We start from the raw sequence: 15,556 nt of genomic DNA, 5'->3' as shown, positions 1-15,556 counted from the left end.
ACACACACACACACACACACACACATGCAAACATCAATGGATGAAGACTTGAGTATGACCAAAACTATGGTCAGTCAGACCCTGTGGTGTTGCTGGAAAGCAAAGTGCTTTGTTGCAACAATGTAATATATGCATGGTCCCTGGTTGTGGTTTAGTGAATGGGTCCAAATAGCCTTGGTATGAGAGCAGTTGGTTTCTCGTAGGCTCCAGTTGCTGCATGGCATTGCATAAGCGTGTAATAATACAATGCTTTTTCAGCGAGGCATGTTAAAAATAAAACCACAGAAAGCATTTGTTGACAGCAGCTAAGCTCTCCCTGAAGCTCTGCCTGCAGACATCACACGGCATGTTTAAACTCCATAAACTGTAATTTTAAGTTTTCTTTCTTAGGATTTTTTCCACTCTATTAAACAAGTCTCAACTACCTCTAAACCATTTCTATTTATTTTTGACAAAAAGAATAGTTCTTTAAGAAGGAACAGGCTGTTAAGGTAAATCAATATGTGAGATGTGTGTCTTGAACAAGCAGAGACCATCTGACATTGACAGCATTATGGTGAAGTATAGCCACAGTGTATGGTTCGCTTCAGCTGTGTGGAAAAGAACATACGGCTCGCATATAATTCACTACTTTTCATAGTGACGAGAGTTTAGTGTTATCAGCTCTGCTCACCTGTTAAGCCAACTATAAACTGCATTTGGCATCCTTTTTTATTACAGTTTAGCGGGTAGCTGGACTGGAGACATATGGCTATAAAAGGAGATAAGATAATATTGGCCATTAGAAAACATTATTGGCACGACAGGTGATGCAATAATGAGGGTCAAACCTGCAATCACAACTCAATTCACCCATCCAGGCCACCAAAACAAACAGGAGAAGTACAGATGATGATGTTGGCTCATTGGCAAAGACACAACGCGCCAATGAGTTCCCTTATTCCATGAAGAGTATCAAAACCAGACCAACACCCACAGATTCTGTGTTCATTCTGAGATTTCATTTCATTAAATCGCAAAGAACCATCAACATTGTAAAGTCAACAAGTAACAGAATCAGCAGCCAAGGGCATATAGACACAGAGAGGCGCTGCATGGCATACAGCCATGCAATGCCATTGTGTCTCTGCGGACCCATTGGCAACACAACAGGTGTGTCAATATGACAAGCATTCAACCAGTCCACTATGGCGGCCTTACATAAACACTGAACACATATAGATGCGTTCCAGTTTCACTCTCAGCACAGCATGGCTACCATGAGAAAACAAACAGTCAGTGATTGTGTGGAGTTCACCGACGCAAAAAGTGCTACAGCTATTTTCTTTAGAAAGAATCATTCTTAGATCAATTTTCTAGGCATCAAATCACTTATTAATTCATAAATAATCCATACCACAAGGAAGAGTGATGCATGTCTGTTTGAATTAAAATTATTTATGAACTTGATTTTAACAGATTCTAATCCCAACATATAGCTATCCAAATTCAAGCCACAAAATAATAAATGGCACAATAGCAATGGGAACAATTATAGGTTTTCATATCTATGTAAAGTACTTCTTAAGTCTTATTAACATAAAATATTTGATGCACAATTGCACAATTTATATCCCTAATAAAGATCACAGTAATGTCCCATGTTTTGGTACATGACAATGTCTTCGGTGACCTTATTAACGTATTTCACAGAAGCTGACTGCATTCTCTTCATGTGACATAATTGTGGACAAATCGTGTGGTTGCATGGTGTTTCCAGTTTCTACAACATGGGAAATAACACATCATGTTGCATGTTATTACGGGATGACAGTAGGTCTTTTTTTCCACAAACGCACAACTGATGCCAAACAGAATTTAGATGAACAGGTTGGAGGAAATTGGCTTCTCCCCTCCATGAACAGACGACAGAAAAACGGTGTGCCGGGGCTGCCAGTCTCCCACCAGATGGTAAACGAGAGAGACACGGGCGATCAAATAACAACTACAATCGCCGATACTATCAAAAACAAGCCATGTAGAAAGGGGAAAAACACACTGAGGACAAACGATTAAATATTCATACAACTCAGCATGTATGTCATTTCGTTTGTTTATATGGACATCTATTTCGATAGTTATATATTATTTGATTAAATAGTTTGTGTTTTGTAGTAGCCTTAATAGCATCCTACAATACTTGAGTGTGTGTGCGGGTGTGTAAAGTAATGTTTTATTGTGGCCAACTGATTCAGAGAGGGAGCAATTGTCAGTTTATTAGTCTTCACTCTCAATTTCAGGCCATCAAATGAAATCTTTTATCTCAATTCCGGGAACCTCGCTGCGCGTGGGCCCCGTGTCATTCCCATTAGCTGTTAAAGGCCAAGGGGAAGAATAAACCAATTTTACGGATCCAGGTGATTGAGTGTGCGTGCGTGTGTGCGTGTGAGAGAGAGAGAGAGAGAGAGAGAGAGAGAGAGAGAGAGAGAGAGAGAGAGAGAGAGAGAGAGCTCATTTGCATACAGCTGAATAGTTATGTCTCCGGTGTCCCGCACATTGTACCCGCATGAGGGCGAGAAAGGGACACGCGACGCAACAATAGGAGGCACGCTGCATTTTAAACCGTAAAACGCATGGGTGGGCATGAAGGAGCACACGCCACCAACAAGATGAAACACAGGCAAAATAACATGTCAGAGAAAAATGTGAGTTGGGACAGAATGTAGGTCTTTGTATCCGTGCGTAAAAGGAAACGGAATGAGTGTTAAGGATGTCATATTAAAGTTAAAAAATACACATTTTGTAGATTAAGAGGTTTAGACTGTATATATACATAATATATTGGGTAGATGTATTAGGACATCTGCTCTACACAGTGTATCTGATATAGACTATGGTTCTGTTTTGCCTCTAAATGCAAAAAAAAAAAAAAGGAAACAGTAATAAAAAGTGAAATTAAACGTCAACGTTCTGGGGAGATTTTTCTATTAATCGCATTTCTAGTTTCATTATGATACGGCCTGAGGGAGACACGTTTGACCCCACAGAGAGTGAAGAGCCTGAGGAAATAGTGCGCAGAACGGCTCCAACTCCGTGGTGAAGCCAAATTAGTTGTGCAATTGAGTGGAACCAAGGGCAAAGGGTTGCGAGGAGTGAGGACGTAATTGAATTCCTGCTTTCTATCCTCGTAAGTTTCGGCTCTCCTTTATTGTCCTCACCCACTGTCCATAATGTGTAAATGTGCGTCCGGGCGCATTGTGCGCTAAAAATAAGTCAACAGATGTTACGGCTTGTTAATAATCGCCCAGTATCCATGGTGGTCAGTGAGCACGGTGCCAGTGGGTATTAAATCTGGATAATTGTTGTTGGGCTGGAAGGGAAGGGGGTTGAATATGTAGAGTGGGCGGTGTCAGTGGAGTGATTGGCAGTTTATGTAATGAGCAGCGCGGTGCAAGTCTATTTATCCGGGAGGAGACGCGCTACGGTTCATTCACGAGTAATAAGACGAGTGGTGAACATCCGTGGCGCACTGACGCACCAAGTCCAGCACCAAAACAAGCTCTCCGAGCCGCGCGCACGCAGCGGAGTGACCGTCGTGGAGTACAGTACGATGCAAGAAGGGGACGCCTGGTGACAGAGAGAAGCACGGCTGTGGATATTGGTCTTCCCTCACCTTTGGATAACTTTGAAACGCTTTCTCTGGACGCTTCTGACGCACACCAACAAGGAGCTACAGGAGAACTCCCTGGGAGCGAAGAAGGATTTATACGAGATTTTCCCCACCTCATTTGTTTTAACCTTTGGTGTAAATACTTTGGAATAGGAAGGTTTTACTGCTTTATTGGCTGGTGACGCGGCTGCATAGGAGAAGCGAGAAGGATGGCAGCCTGGTTCACCTTTACCATCGCATTCAGCACCACGTTGATATCACAGGTATGAAGGAGGATAACACATCTCCCCGGTGGTCCTGAGACCTCTCGGCTTTAAACAGATGAAGAGCCACTTGTTCCATTTTTTTTTTTTTTTAAAGAATATACTATAGCCTAGGCTTTGTAACCGCAACGACGTTTTCTTAAATCATATTTCCTTCTCTTTTAGGTATTTGGATCCGGTGTTTTTGAGCTTGATCTCCACGAATTTAAAAATCACAAAGGTTTGCTGGCAAACGGAAACGCGTGCAAACCCAACTGCAGGACTTATTTCAGAATTTGCTTGAAGAACTATCAGGCTGTGGTCTCGCCAGGTGACTGCATCTTTGGAAGTACAATGACAGCAGTGCTGGGGACAAACTCTTTCAGCGCCAAGGCCAGTGGCACTTTACCTAGACCGATTCAGATCCCCTTCACCTTTGGATGGCCGGTAAGAGCAGTGGAGCAGTGCATCCACTTTATGTATTTTATTACAGCCACCCGCTATTATGTTGTTTCAGGTAACTGCTATGCATTTTGGGAGCGCACCGGTTATTGGTCAGCTCATCTAATCCATATCTTTAGGTAATACTCATGTCGACAAACTGATTGGACTGCTAGGACGTCGTTCATTTCAAAATCCAGAAGGCCATGCAATGATAATTGTTACACATATTAAAATGAAATTCAAATAGCTCGTTTGTACCAACAGTCTATGAAACAGAATAGAAAAAAGAAAAAAATATATAAGCTTTCTGCCCTAAATTAGCATATCTGTAAAAATAAAGGGAGAAAAAAAGAGTACAGTGGATATTAATGAACTGCATGTTTTTCTCCTTAGGGGTCATTTTCATTAATAATTGAAGCCTGGCATTCACCTTATGGAAATCTACCTGTAGGTAAGTACGACGTGTTTACCACAGGAGGGAGCTCTGTCAGTACATTTAACACATGTGGCTCTCCAGCTAGTTTACCATTTTGCACAAATACATGCAAAAAAAAAAAAAAGAGAAATGTAGGCTATTAAATACAGCTCAGTCGCTCCAAATTTCCCTCCTGTTAATTGTTCATAATTTCACACATTTTCATGCCTATTCACTTCTTTGTTATGAACTTCAGAACACCTTTTTCATTCTTGTACCCAATACAATTGAACTTCCTCTGGTTTATTTTTGTCGTGGGAAAGAGCTGTGGGCTTTGGTGAGAATACACAGTGCCTGCCAAAAAACCCTGACTACATCTTCCTGTATTTTACACCTTACTCTGTTCCGCCCTTTGGAAGAGGGGACTGGGCCTGGGAATGTTTTTGCTGACAGAAAGAAAGAGGAAATTTCAACCTGAGTTTATCTTTCATCTAAGCTGTATGGGATTTGATAAGGGATGCAGCTTGGTACTGGGCAGATTATTAAAGTGAAAGTGGATGACTTTTGAACCCACAAGCTATTTATGATGTAGACATAAACCCCAATCATCCCAGGACATAAAAAATGCTTAGCTATCCCACATTAATTCTGACTTCCTTCTCTTTTTTTTTTATCTCTTTCAGATACGAACAACCCGGAGCATTTGATTAGCTTTATGGCCATCCAAAGACAGCTGGGTGTAGGAACTGATTGGTCTCAGGATACGCAGACTGAAAAGCAGACTGAGCTGAGATATGCTTACCGGTTCATCTGCAACGAAAGTTACTATGGAGAAAGTTGTTCCAAAAAATGTGCGCCCAGGGACGACCGATTCGGCCACTACACCTGCAACCGTGATGGGCAGTTATCCTGTCTGCCTGGCTGGAAGGGGAAATACTGCGAAGAACGTAAGCAATCTACATAGCCTATTCACACATATCGGCAACCTCCTTCTCCATTGTAGTTGACACTGGAGTTTGGTTGTTCAGCGTTGGTGTGTTTTCCTTTGACACGAGAGGGTCGTCCTGATGTTTGCCAATGACTTATAGAGAGTGGACTCTAGCTGTGGAGCTCGGTATGATAAGAACACTTTTTTAGGATTGGGTAGACAGTCCTTACCTTAAAAAGAGTTGTTACTTCTGCAAGACTTCCTCACGATGTATGTAGGTCCTAGAGAGAAAAAAAATTATTTGTGAGAATACACAAGTTACAGATTTTGTAGTTATAGGTCCTCATCATTAAGGCCACAAAATGTTGAGTGCTATAGCAAGACATGACGTGATGATATCTGGCATGTCCGACAGGCAATTTTGGTGCAGAACGCATTTTCAGTCTCATATAATTTGCGATCGTATAATTCTGATGTGTAATTGGTTGTGGGTTTGTGAACACTCACTGAATATGGGTTGAGGGACAGACAGGCTTAACATGACAACAGGCACATTATACTTGTGCTAACCCACTTGGCCAAATCACAGACCAACACTCCCATGTTTTGGACATCGTTGAATAGGCCTAGGAGGAGGCCCGGTGCCATTTGGCTCCACAATACCAAGGGCCCTCTTTACCAAAACAAATTAATCAAAGAGTAGAATTGGAAGGAGGCACTGTGAGAGTAATAGTTACCATGTGCTGGATATGTGGCCACATGGGTGACAGCGGATCTGTCATCCATGTCACTTGGTGGTGAAAGAGAAAATGGCATGTGCTATTTTGACTGTGGCGCCAAATTCTAACCAGATGGGCTCACGTGTTGCAATTACAGACACATCAATCGTCGGTGACTACAGAAAATATACATTAGAAAGACAGATTAGGCATCTTTCAGACACTATCATTTTGCCTCACTCTCTCTCACACTCCCATATATCAACTTAAACAACCATGGTCATTTGGGCCTAAACACTTTTTTTCCGTTTTGAAGAACAACAAAGCACACATTGTACATTTAAGATAAGCAGCAGTAAAGGTCAAAATCAAGCTAATTAAACCGGAAACAAATGGCTAACGAGCACAGCTGAGGCTCACTTCCTAGCTTAACGGTATCCGTAGCTGGTCAATATTCCAATTAGTTTACACAGGTGTGCATTTACCTGGCGTTTTGTTACAGTTAGGTCTAAAAGGCATTTACAGCCAGTTCGGTTTTTTCCACTTCTTTTTTAACCTTCATAAAGTATTGTACCGCGCGCGTGTCCGGTAACATAATCCACAGACTGGGAAGGGGTGCGCGGGCATTGATAGGAGGAGCTCAGGCGGCTGCACGCGCCAAGGTTAATCGCGGCATTATTATCCGCCACGCGCCGTGGATGGCGAGTCCCCTTCCATTGTTGGGCGCGCGGTAGTAGCAGCTGCAAATATGGTTCTGGCAGACCACAAACAACAATAGTGACAGCTGTCCGCTATTGAGAGCAAGCATCTGTTCTGGACTAAACCGGCCGCTTACCGCCAGTCGCCTGATATGTTGTCCTGCGAATCAGTGTCATGAAGACCGGGGTACACTTAAAACGGGACAAACAAAACCCTCAACCGATTCCCCCGAGGCAGCGGGGGGTGTGGCGGACAGGTTTAGATCAAATGACAGCTTCTAAGGGAAGTTGAGACCGGTTTGAGGCCTCACTTCAACAAGTAGGATCACAGTTGGCTATTTGAAGAAAATGAGGGCTCTGTAGCCTTGGCACGGAGTGTGAGGGGATCCTACACTTTTATTTTACTTCTAGAACCTAGCATACATGGTTAGGTTTAAGTATTAGACCAACATGCTGCCTGCTTACCTTTTATTTTTGAAAGTTGTGAAACTTAATATTTCAAATTTGTCACCATGCATGATTATGCTGAAATAACCAGGCGGAAGCATTAGTAAAAAAAACAAAAGAGAGCATGAGACTTACTGTATGTCTGTGTTTTTCTCCTTGCTTTAGCCATCTGTCTGGAGGGCTGCAGCGAGAGGAATGGAAACTGCTCCAAACCTGGAGAGTGTGTGTAAGTATTAATAATTGGGAAGTGTTGAAATAAGTGTTGTGCCGCTGTGTAGGAAGGGACACATATGAGTTACATCCACGTGGTTGGGTTTCTCTAAAAATCCATTTTCAAGTTGGTGGTCATATCATCATCATCAGCAACTCAGTCTCCTGCAAATGATGTTTATGTAGAAGAAATCATAGCGGGATAATAGTCACACAGCATCTCATGAAGGGAGGTTAAGCTCACTAAATCAACGAAATATAAGTTTTCCCCTCCATCTTTTCTCTGCATCATTCACTGACTTCTCTGCTTCCCATGTTCCTTTCTTGTTACTACCATGTCTCACTCACCAGAAAGGATAATTCACACACACACACACACACACACACACACACACACACACACACACACACACACACACACACACACTCACTGTGAGAAGTTCCCCCTGAATCCTATTTTGCCCTCTTTTTTTTTAGACACAAATCCATCATTCCCACCGCTAAAACTGACCCACATTCAGGTTAAATCCTTTAGACACCTAACACTGTAAAGCTGCACGCTCACTCAGCAAAAAATGTTGAAAGTGCATGTTAAGTCCCATAATCTCATGGTTTGACAATGTTGCTGTGCACAGTGCTGAGAAACTGATATTCATGGGAAACCAGAAAAAAAAATAATGTGGACTGTTGGCTGGCTGCCAAAAATCTTGAAAGCCATATTTCACCTTTTGTGTTATTAGTATTTTAACTCTTTATCCTAAGTATACTGCACATACCTTTTTATGACTGTTTGCCTGTATTTAGCATGTAGTTACTGCATTCACATATTTTGTAATGTGTCTACATTACAAAATATGTGAATGCAGTAACTACATGCTTTTATTATTTGCATGGTTATACAAAACACAATGGGTCTTATGTGATATAACTGATGTGTAATGAGGTTGAGGAAATCATAGTCACCAGATGCATGTTTCCCTTTGCACTGACATATATCAGGCCTTCTGGAAGGGGAAAAAAAAAAACACTTCATTTATCATTTTATTGTGATGAATTTATATGAGCGTTAAATGACTGTATCCAACTGTGAAGCAGCTATTAATGTCCGGTTGCATGATTGATGATTGCTTTCTTATGTAATCACTAGCTAATCCATGAAGGGGCTATAAAGCATAGCTCTCATTTCATCTAAAGTCGACAGTTTGTACGTTTAAATAGAATGTGAAATTGATGTTTTTAAGCGCCACATTCAGATATGTTATTCATGGCAATTATACAGTATACAATCGGATAAATAAGCAACTAATCAAGGAACATATTTTGTCGTTTTGCAGATGCAGAGATGGCTGGCAGGGTACCTTCTGTGACGAGTGTAAGAAGTACCCGGCCTGTAAGCACGGTACCTGCCAGCTGCCATGGCAGTGTAACTGTCAGGAGGGCTGGGGAGGCCTATTATGTGACCAAGGTACACCAGACCACATACACCACTGCTGCTGTCCCTTTTTAGGAGATGTTCTCATATTACTTGTACACTGTTTTCATTTGAATGAACTTGAAAGCATTAGTAAATTAGGTTTCCTCTTGAAGTGTTCCATTCATAGCTTTGTGCATATCCGGGGTAGATAGCTCCTTTTTTTTTTTCTTCCCTCTGGTCTCCTTGTAAACAAACACTCTTCTCTCCCCCAGACCTGAACTTCTGCACCCATCACCATCCCTGTGTGAATGGCGCCACCTGTATGAACACAGGACAGGGCAGCTATACGTGTACATGTCTGCCAGGTTTCACAGGGGTCAACTGTGAGCTGGAGATGCAGGAGTGTGACAGCAACCCCTGCAGGAATGGAGGCATATGCACAGTAAGTTGGAAACCGATACATTACATTTTTTTTTTTTTTTTGGGAGCTTAATTCCGCTCCTTTTCAACGGTCTGCCTAACTTTTCCTTCATGCAATTTCTCCCTAGAATTTGGACAGTGGCTACATGTGCACGTGTCCCCAAGGTTTTGAGGGCTCCCACTGCGAGCACAGCCTGCTGACCTGCGCTGACTCCCCGTGTTTCCACAGCGGCAAATGCTGGGAGAAGGACAATGGCCGCAGCTACATGTGCGAGTGTCCCCGCGGCTACACCGGACTCAACTGCGAGAAGAGGGTGGACAAGTGCACGTCGCTTCCCTGCGCTAATGGTACAGTCTTCCTCCCCTTTTTTGCCCCCCTTTCTGAACTTCCCCTCGCTCTTTCTCTCCCCCCCACCCTTCAAATTCCTGCAACTGGAAGCAGTGTGGAACAACAGGAATTGGTGGGAACTTGGTGTCTATTGTCTTCCATGTAAACACTCTGCGGCCGAGAGCAGCAGCTTGTAAATGTCGCCACAGCTCGCTGCGGTTGTTGATGAAAGGGGACAAATATCCAGCACAGCTCGATTTCTGTCTTCTTGTAAACATGGAGGGTTCTGGGATTGCTCTGTGTTGGGAGAACAATACACATTGCTGGTGTCACACTGTGGATGTGATGGAGATGTGTGAACTTAATGGGCCTCGTGGGAAGGTTTCTGGAGACCAAGTTCTTTCTGATGTCGCAATGCCATGTCATTTTGTTTGTCTCATTTGGAAACTCTGCATTTGTTGACGCTAACCGTCCTCCTCTCTCGTGTAGGTGGTCTGTGTCTGATCCACGGTGGCATGCGCGTGTGTAGCTGCCGTGCAGGATTTACCGGCCAGCGCTGTGAAATTAACATCAACGAGTGTGCCGGTAACCCCTGCCTCAATGGAGGCACCTGCCAAGACCGGATCAACGACTACACCTGCACCTGTCCCGCGGGCTACGGGGGACGCAACTGCGACAGAATCCTAGATGAGTGTTCCCTTCGCCCATGCCTCAACGGGGGCGTTTGCACTGGGGGTGGTGGGCCAGGCAAACCTCCGGCGACATGCATCTGCCCGTCAGGCTTCACCGGGCCGCGCTGCGAGTTCTTCGCCGCCGTCACCTCTCCCGTGACCAACGGAGAGATTCAGGACGGCTTCCAGTGGGCGGCCGTTTCCCTGGCTGTGGGGCTGGTGGCGCTGCTGGTGCTGCTGTGTATGGTGTGCCTGGCTTTCAGGCACATCCACAGGCAGGCCCGGAGAGACCGGGGAGACACGGAGACTATGAACAACTTGTCCAACGTGCAGAAGGACAACCTGATCCCAGAGTCCCAGCTGAAAAACACTAACCAGAAAATGAGCCTGGAGGTGGACTGCGATTCGGAGAAATCAAACTTTATCCATAAAAACTATATCTTGGACTCTTACAACTCTAAATCGAAGGAGTTCAAGGATGAAAAGTCACAAGAGGATAAAAGTCTTATTTATGACAAATGTTTAGAAGACAAAATGCCCTTGAGTAAAATGTACAGGTAAGAAGAACCATATTCACAATGCTTGTACTATAATGGGGAAATATGATAATATGTGTCGTTGTATAAGAACATTTGCTTTTATTTATAGTGTTCATGTAGTGGTGTATGTTTGGAGCCCTGCTGGGCTGCCTATCAGTTGTTTGAACCCCAACTGTTATTTTCCAACTTGCAAACACATTGTTCTCCATTTACACAAAGTTTATATAAATGTTTGATGCTTGCTTTCTGTTGCAACACTGTATATGCGCACGCCCTGATGCATAGCTCGGCCATGTGCTTCTAGTTTGTGTTAACACAAAGTGTGATTTGTGTTTGCAGGGAAAAGCCAGAGTGTAGGATATCAACGATATGTTCCTCGAGAGACTCTATGTACCAGTCGGTATTTGTTATAGCAGAGGAAAGGAGGGAGTGCGTCATAGCAACTGAGGTAAGCCAAAATTATAAAAAAAAAAAAAAAAAAATCACATCTTCATCAGCATTTCCGCAGATCCTCCACCTGGATGCATCATCATGTCATCCCGAGTGCGCCATCCCTTACCATGCACCAACATTTATGACAGGGGAATAACTATTGGTAGAAAGACTGAATTCTGGGTATAAGCGGGGGGGGGGGGGAGCCTAATCAATCGCATTATTAGTTTCGTAAATTACACCGGCTGTTCTTTATCTTGGCCATGTCATGACCTAAAGTCCGAACATATACTGATTCCTCACACATGTTTGGCTCTGCTTGGTCTCAGAGGTGCTATGTTTTACTGCTGTGGCATTTTGTGGAATTATTAAAAATATTCATGTCCAAGGAAAATGAAATGGTGATATCAGAGCATATGACCTATAAGAGTTTTAAAACTTTTCTTTTCTTGTATTTTTAATAAAAAGATTTTCCTCTCCTTTTTTTTCCCTCCCCCATACAGGTATAAACTGAGGGGTCTGAAGGCGAGGGGAAAGAGGAAAACGACACAATCGAGGCCGAATAAAAAATATTCTGGATTGTTTACAAATGCTCAGAAGAGACTGGAGATTGTTTTAGATGTCCACTGCTGCTCTGGAACACTTGAGAACTGAAGAGGGCAGAAAGCTCTGCTCTTCAAAACAAAACAAAAAAACAAGACAGAACAGAACTGAGAAACTTTATGTCGACCGAGTGTTTGTATTCAAAACATGTACAGTGAAGGACATCTCTCAGTTGTGACAACGGTTACACGGACTGGCGAACAGACAACGTGACACGGTGTGGAGACTGACGGAGCATCGGTAAAAAATAGGAATTTATAATCTCGGCCATCCTGGACAGTAGATGGAGGTGAAGGCGGATCTCTGACGCTCGTATCTGGCCTTTTGCGATAATCATGATGACTTTGACAGCCAACCAATCATTAGAAGAAAAAAAAAGGTGCCTAAGATTTGACCCTTCAAATCCCCCCCCCCCCCCACACACACACACCACCCACACACACACACACACACACACACACACACACTCCCTCCTGCCAGCTTCGCCTGCTATGCAAGACTCCGGGTCGAGACGAGTGAACTCACCCGCTGTCGCAATCCAACCTAACAAACACAGAGAGTTATGAATGTCTGAAACTAATCTTCAACTGTCAATCACGTGAAAATGACTGGTTGGACTTTTCCATGCAACGGTGAAGAATGTATGCAGTCCAAATTCACTAGAAGCCTTAAAAGAGGGGGTTTGAATGCTAAATTTGTGCCCTTGTCTGGTCTTGGATCATTTGCACTACAAAAAAAAAAAACAAATCAAGGAAAATACTTTTTAATCAACAGGGATTTGAAGAGAAAACCACAGGAGCGCAAGAGTCAGTGCTGTGCCAGCAAGATCCAAGAGAAAGAAAAAGTTTGCATAGAAAAGTGTTTTTTTTTTTTTATGCAATCCAACTAAGAAAACTAAAGAGACTCAAAACTAGGAGAAAAGACTGTCACACCACTGCCTGCCTATAATACATTTCAAAAAATACAGAACCAATAATGTAATTTTTTTAAATGATTATTTCCAGAGTTTAATTTAAATATGACACACTGCTCTTTATATGTTTTATAATATTATTTCGTAATATTATTTTGTATATAATGCATATTTATAAGGACCAAACTTCTGAAGAATAAAACTTCCTTGAAAACGGTTTTTAATTTGATGTCAGTAAATGGAAAAGGAAAATTATTTTTGAGATGTTTTTAAATAATGAAATTAAGTACAAATGATGATCAAAAGTGTCTTGTTTTTATTATTTCTTTTTTTTATCCAGGGGGAAAAAAAAGAAAAATGTCATCCTGTGATCAATTCATACCAATATTGCTCAGCAAGACCTCCTAAACTACCATAAATATGAAATCCAGCTGCTCTCCTGCATTCATACATCACGTTTACTGCTTTGGACATTAGGTAGAAACAGAAAGCCCCCCTGACTGTTAGAATCTTCGAGTAATTCCTGGAAACGCCTTTGGCTCTCCCCCCCCCAACCCCCCCCCCCCCCCCCCACTCACCCACCCTTCGGCCTTTTTTTTTTTTTTGGTCCTAAATTGGCTTGAAATTCAAATCCGTTTCCACGGATACCCCCCCAAGCTGGAAATGGGGAAACAAAGCCAGGCGCAGAGCAAAGGGGAAGCCCCCACACCCCATAATGCTCGCACACAACGCGTCTGCACCACACACACACACACACACACAAACACACCACAACACACACACACACACAACACAACAACCAACACACACACACACACACACAAAACACAAACACACCCACACACACACACACACACACACACACACACCACACAACACACCACACACACACACACACACACACACACACAACCAGCCAAACAGATGCCGTGGGGGAGCACGGAGTGAGTCTGTGGTGCCATAAAAACAGCAGCATATGCCAGGCCTCTCGCCCCGTGTGCATGACAGAGTGAGCAGACCTCCTCACATAAAAAAAAATAAAAAATAAAAAAAACACTCGAGCTCCCCAACTGCCTGCCTTCCCTTCCCTTCAGGGTTGAGAGCGATATTTCAATGCCCGGTTCTGTACCACCCACTCCTGCAAACAAAGCTAGGGAGAGGGCCTAGCACCAGAGGGGAGGGGAAGCCAAATGGAAGACAGTGGAAGTGCTATGAATTCAAATAAGTGAAAAGATTTTTAGAAAAATGATGGGACTTATCACAGCCATCTGCTCAGTCTTACTGCCATATGACCTTCCTGCCTTTTGGAAAATGCTGTTGTTTCACAGTCTCTCCTTAATTCTATACTATATACCGCCGTTCTTTTACGTCAAACAGCTATCACTAATATGTTGGAGTGTGTCAGAAAATCCATTTTAGGAAATGTGCCATCCGCATTATCAAATGCAAACCTCTCCTGCTTCCAATTAACAGAAATCCTGTGACAGTCAACACCCTCTAATCATCAGCAATCAACACTCGGCAGAGCATTGGATGGCTTTTCCCTCACACACATCCTGTTAGCCTGTTGACCTAGGCATCCTCATCTAAGGGCTTGTGTGTGTTGGGTAAAAAAAAAAAAATAGTTTGGAAAAGGGTGCTTCCGGCCTGGCTCAAGAAAAACATACATGTTATCGCGACGATTAATCATCTGGTTAAAGCCCCTCATGCTTGTGCCCCTCATCGGTTACCTGACCCAGCCTGATAGTGCTTTGAGTTTCTTCCCACCATCATCACACCTATAAGAGGACACACACCCTCTTCACACTTGATCGCAGTGGCAAACACATGCTAGAGCTTTGCTCTTTGGCCTCTGGGTCTCCATAGCATGGCCAGGCATTTTCATTGTGTTATAATCACAGCATCCTGTTTGTGACCCGGTGACATCAGTTCCTGTTTCCTCCCTGATTCAAAAAAATGCAGAACATGCCGGCGCGGTCCAACTGCTTTTCTCACGCATCGGTTTCTTCAATCTGCACTTGAGTTTTCAGGAAACAACCTCAAAACATGTGAGGAACGCAGACAAACACACGCTAATCAGCGACTATTTATTCTGAAGAGGGAAGAGGGGAAAATGTGTGACACTGATGTCATGAATGGAGAATCAGGAAGCAGTTTTGAAATTCAAATCTATCTCTTCACGGGGAATGTGGAAGGGGCCTCATGCGTCTCGTTTGTTTGAAAAACGGTGATGCTCGATCACAATCAGGAGTGCAAAACTGCTCCTTTATCTCTGGTTTCCTTAGCTGCGAATCTTTGTCACTTCATCTAAAGCCATATTTGGCTCCTGACCATGCATGTTTTTGTACATGCATGCGTGGACACGTCATACTGACACATTACGATGCTGTTGCCCAGTGCTATTTAACCTAGCCCTGTCCTGCACTTGTAGCTGTCTCGTTAATTAACACTAGGTGTCAGTAAGATACACACACACACACACAC

At 43.2% G+C, this 15,556-nt stretch overlaps 1 protein-coding gene across 1 annotated transcript; it reads left to right on the top strand.

Moving 5' to 3' along the window:
- The first annotated feature begins 3,459 nt into the window (after positions 1–3,459).
- On the top strand, positions 3,460–12,538 carry dll4 (delta-like 4 (Drosophila)). The gene is made up of 11 exons (XM_032542312.1): positions 3,460–3,912; positions 4,078–4,338; positions 4,729–4,786; positions 5,434–5,697; positions 7,708–7,768; positions 9,087–9,217; positions 9,439–9,608; positions 9,715–9,934; positions 10,404–11,142; positions 11,464–11,572; positions 12,060–12,538. The coding sequence occupies exons 1-11, from the start codon at positions 3,859–3,861 to the stop codon at positions 12,063–12,065; spliced, it is 2,073 nt and encodes a 690-aa protein (XP_032398203.1). The 5' UTR covers positions 3,460–3,858; the 3' UTR covers positions 12,066–12,538.
- Positions 12,539–15,556: the final 3,018 nt, after the last annotated feature.

The sequence above is a fragment of the Etheostoma spectabile genome, chromosome 18 (genome assembly GCF_008692095.1).
Source record: "Etheostoma spectabile isolate EspeVRDwgs_2016 chromosome 18, UIUC_Espe_1.0, whole genome shotgun sequence".
Taxonomy (NCBI): Eukaryota; Metazoa; Chordata; class Actinopteri; order Perciformes; family Percidae; genus Etheostoma; species Etheostoma spectabile.
Note: the sequence above shows the minus strand (reverse complement) of the source record. Positions and strands in the feature narration are given on the sequence as shown.

Coding starts and splice junctions, on each gene's coding strand:
- dll4 (XM_032542312.1), top strand. CDS start 3,859: ATGGCAGCCTGGTTCACCTTTACCATCGCATTCAGCACCACGTTGATA. Junction 9,218..9,438: donor AGGCCTATTATGTGACCAAG/GTACACCAGACC, acceptor TCTCTCCCCCAG/ACCTGAACTTCTGCACCCAT. Junction 9,609..9,714: donor GGAATGGAGGCATATGCACA/GTAAGTTGGAAA, acceptor ATTTCTCCCTAG/AATTTGGACAGTGGCTACAT.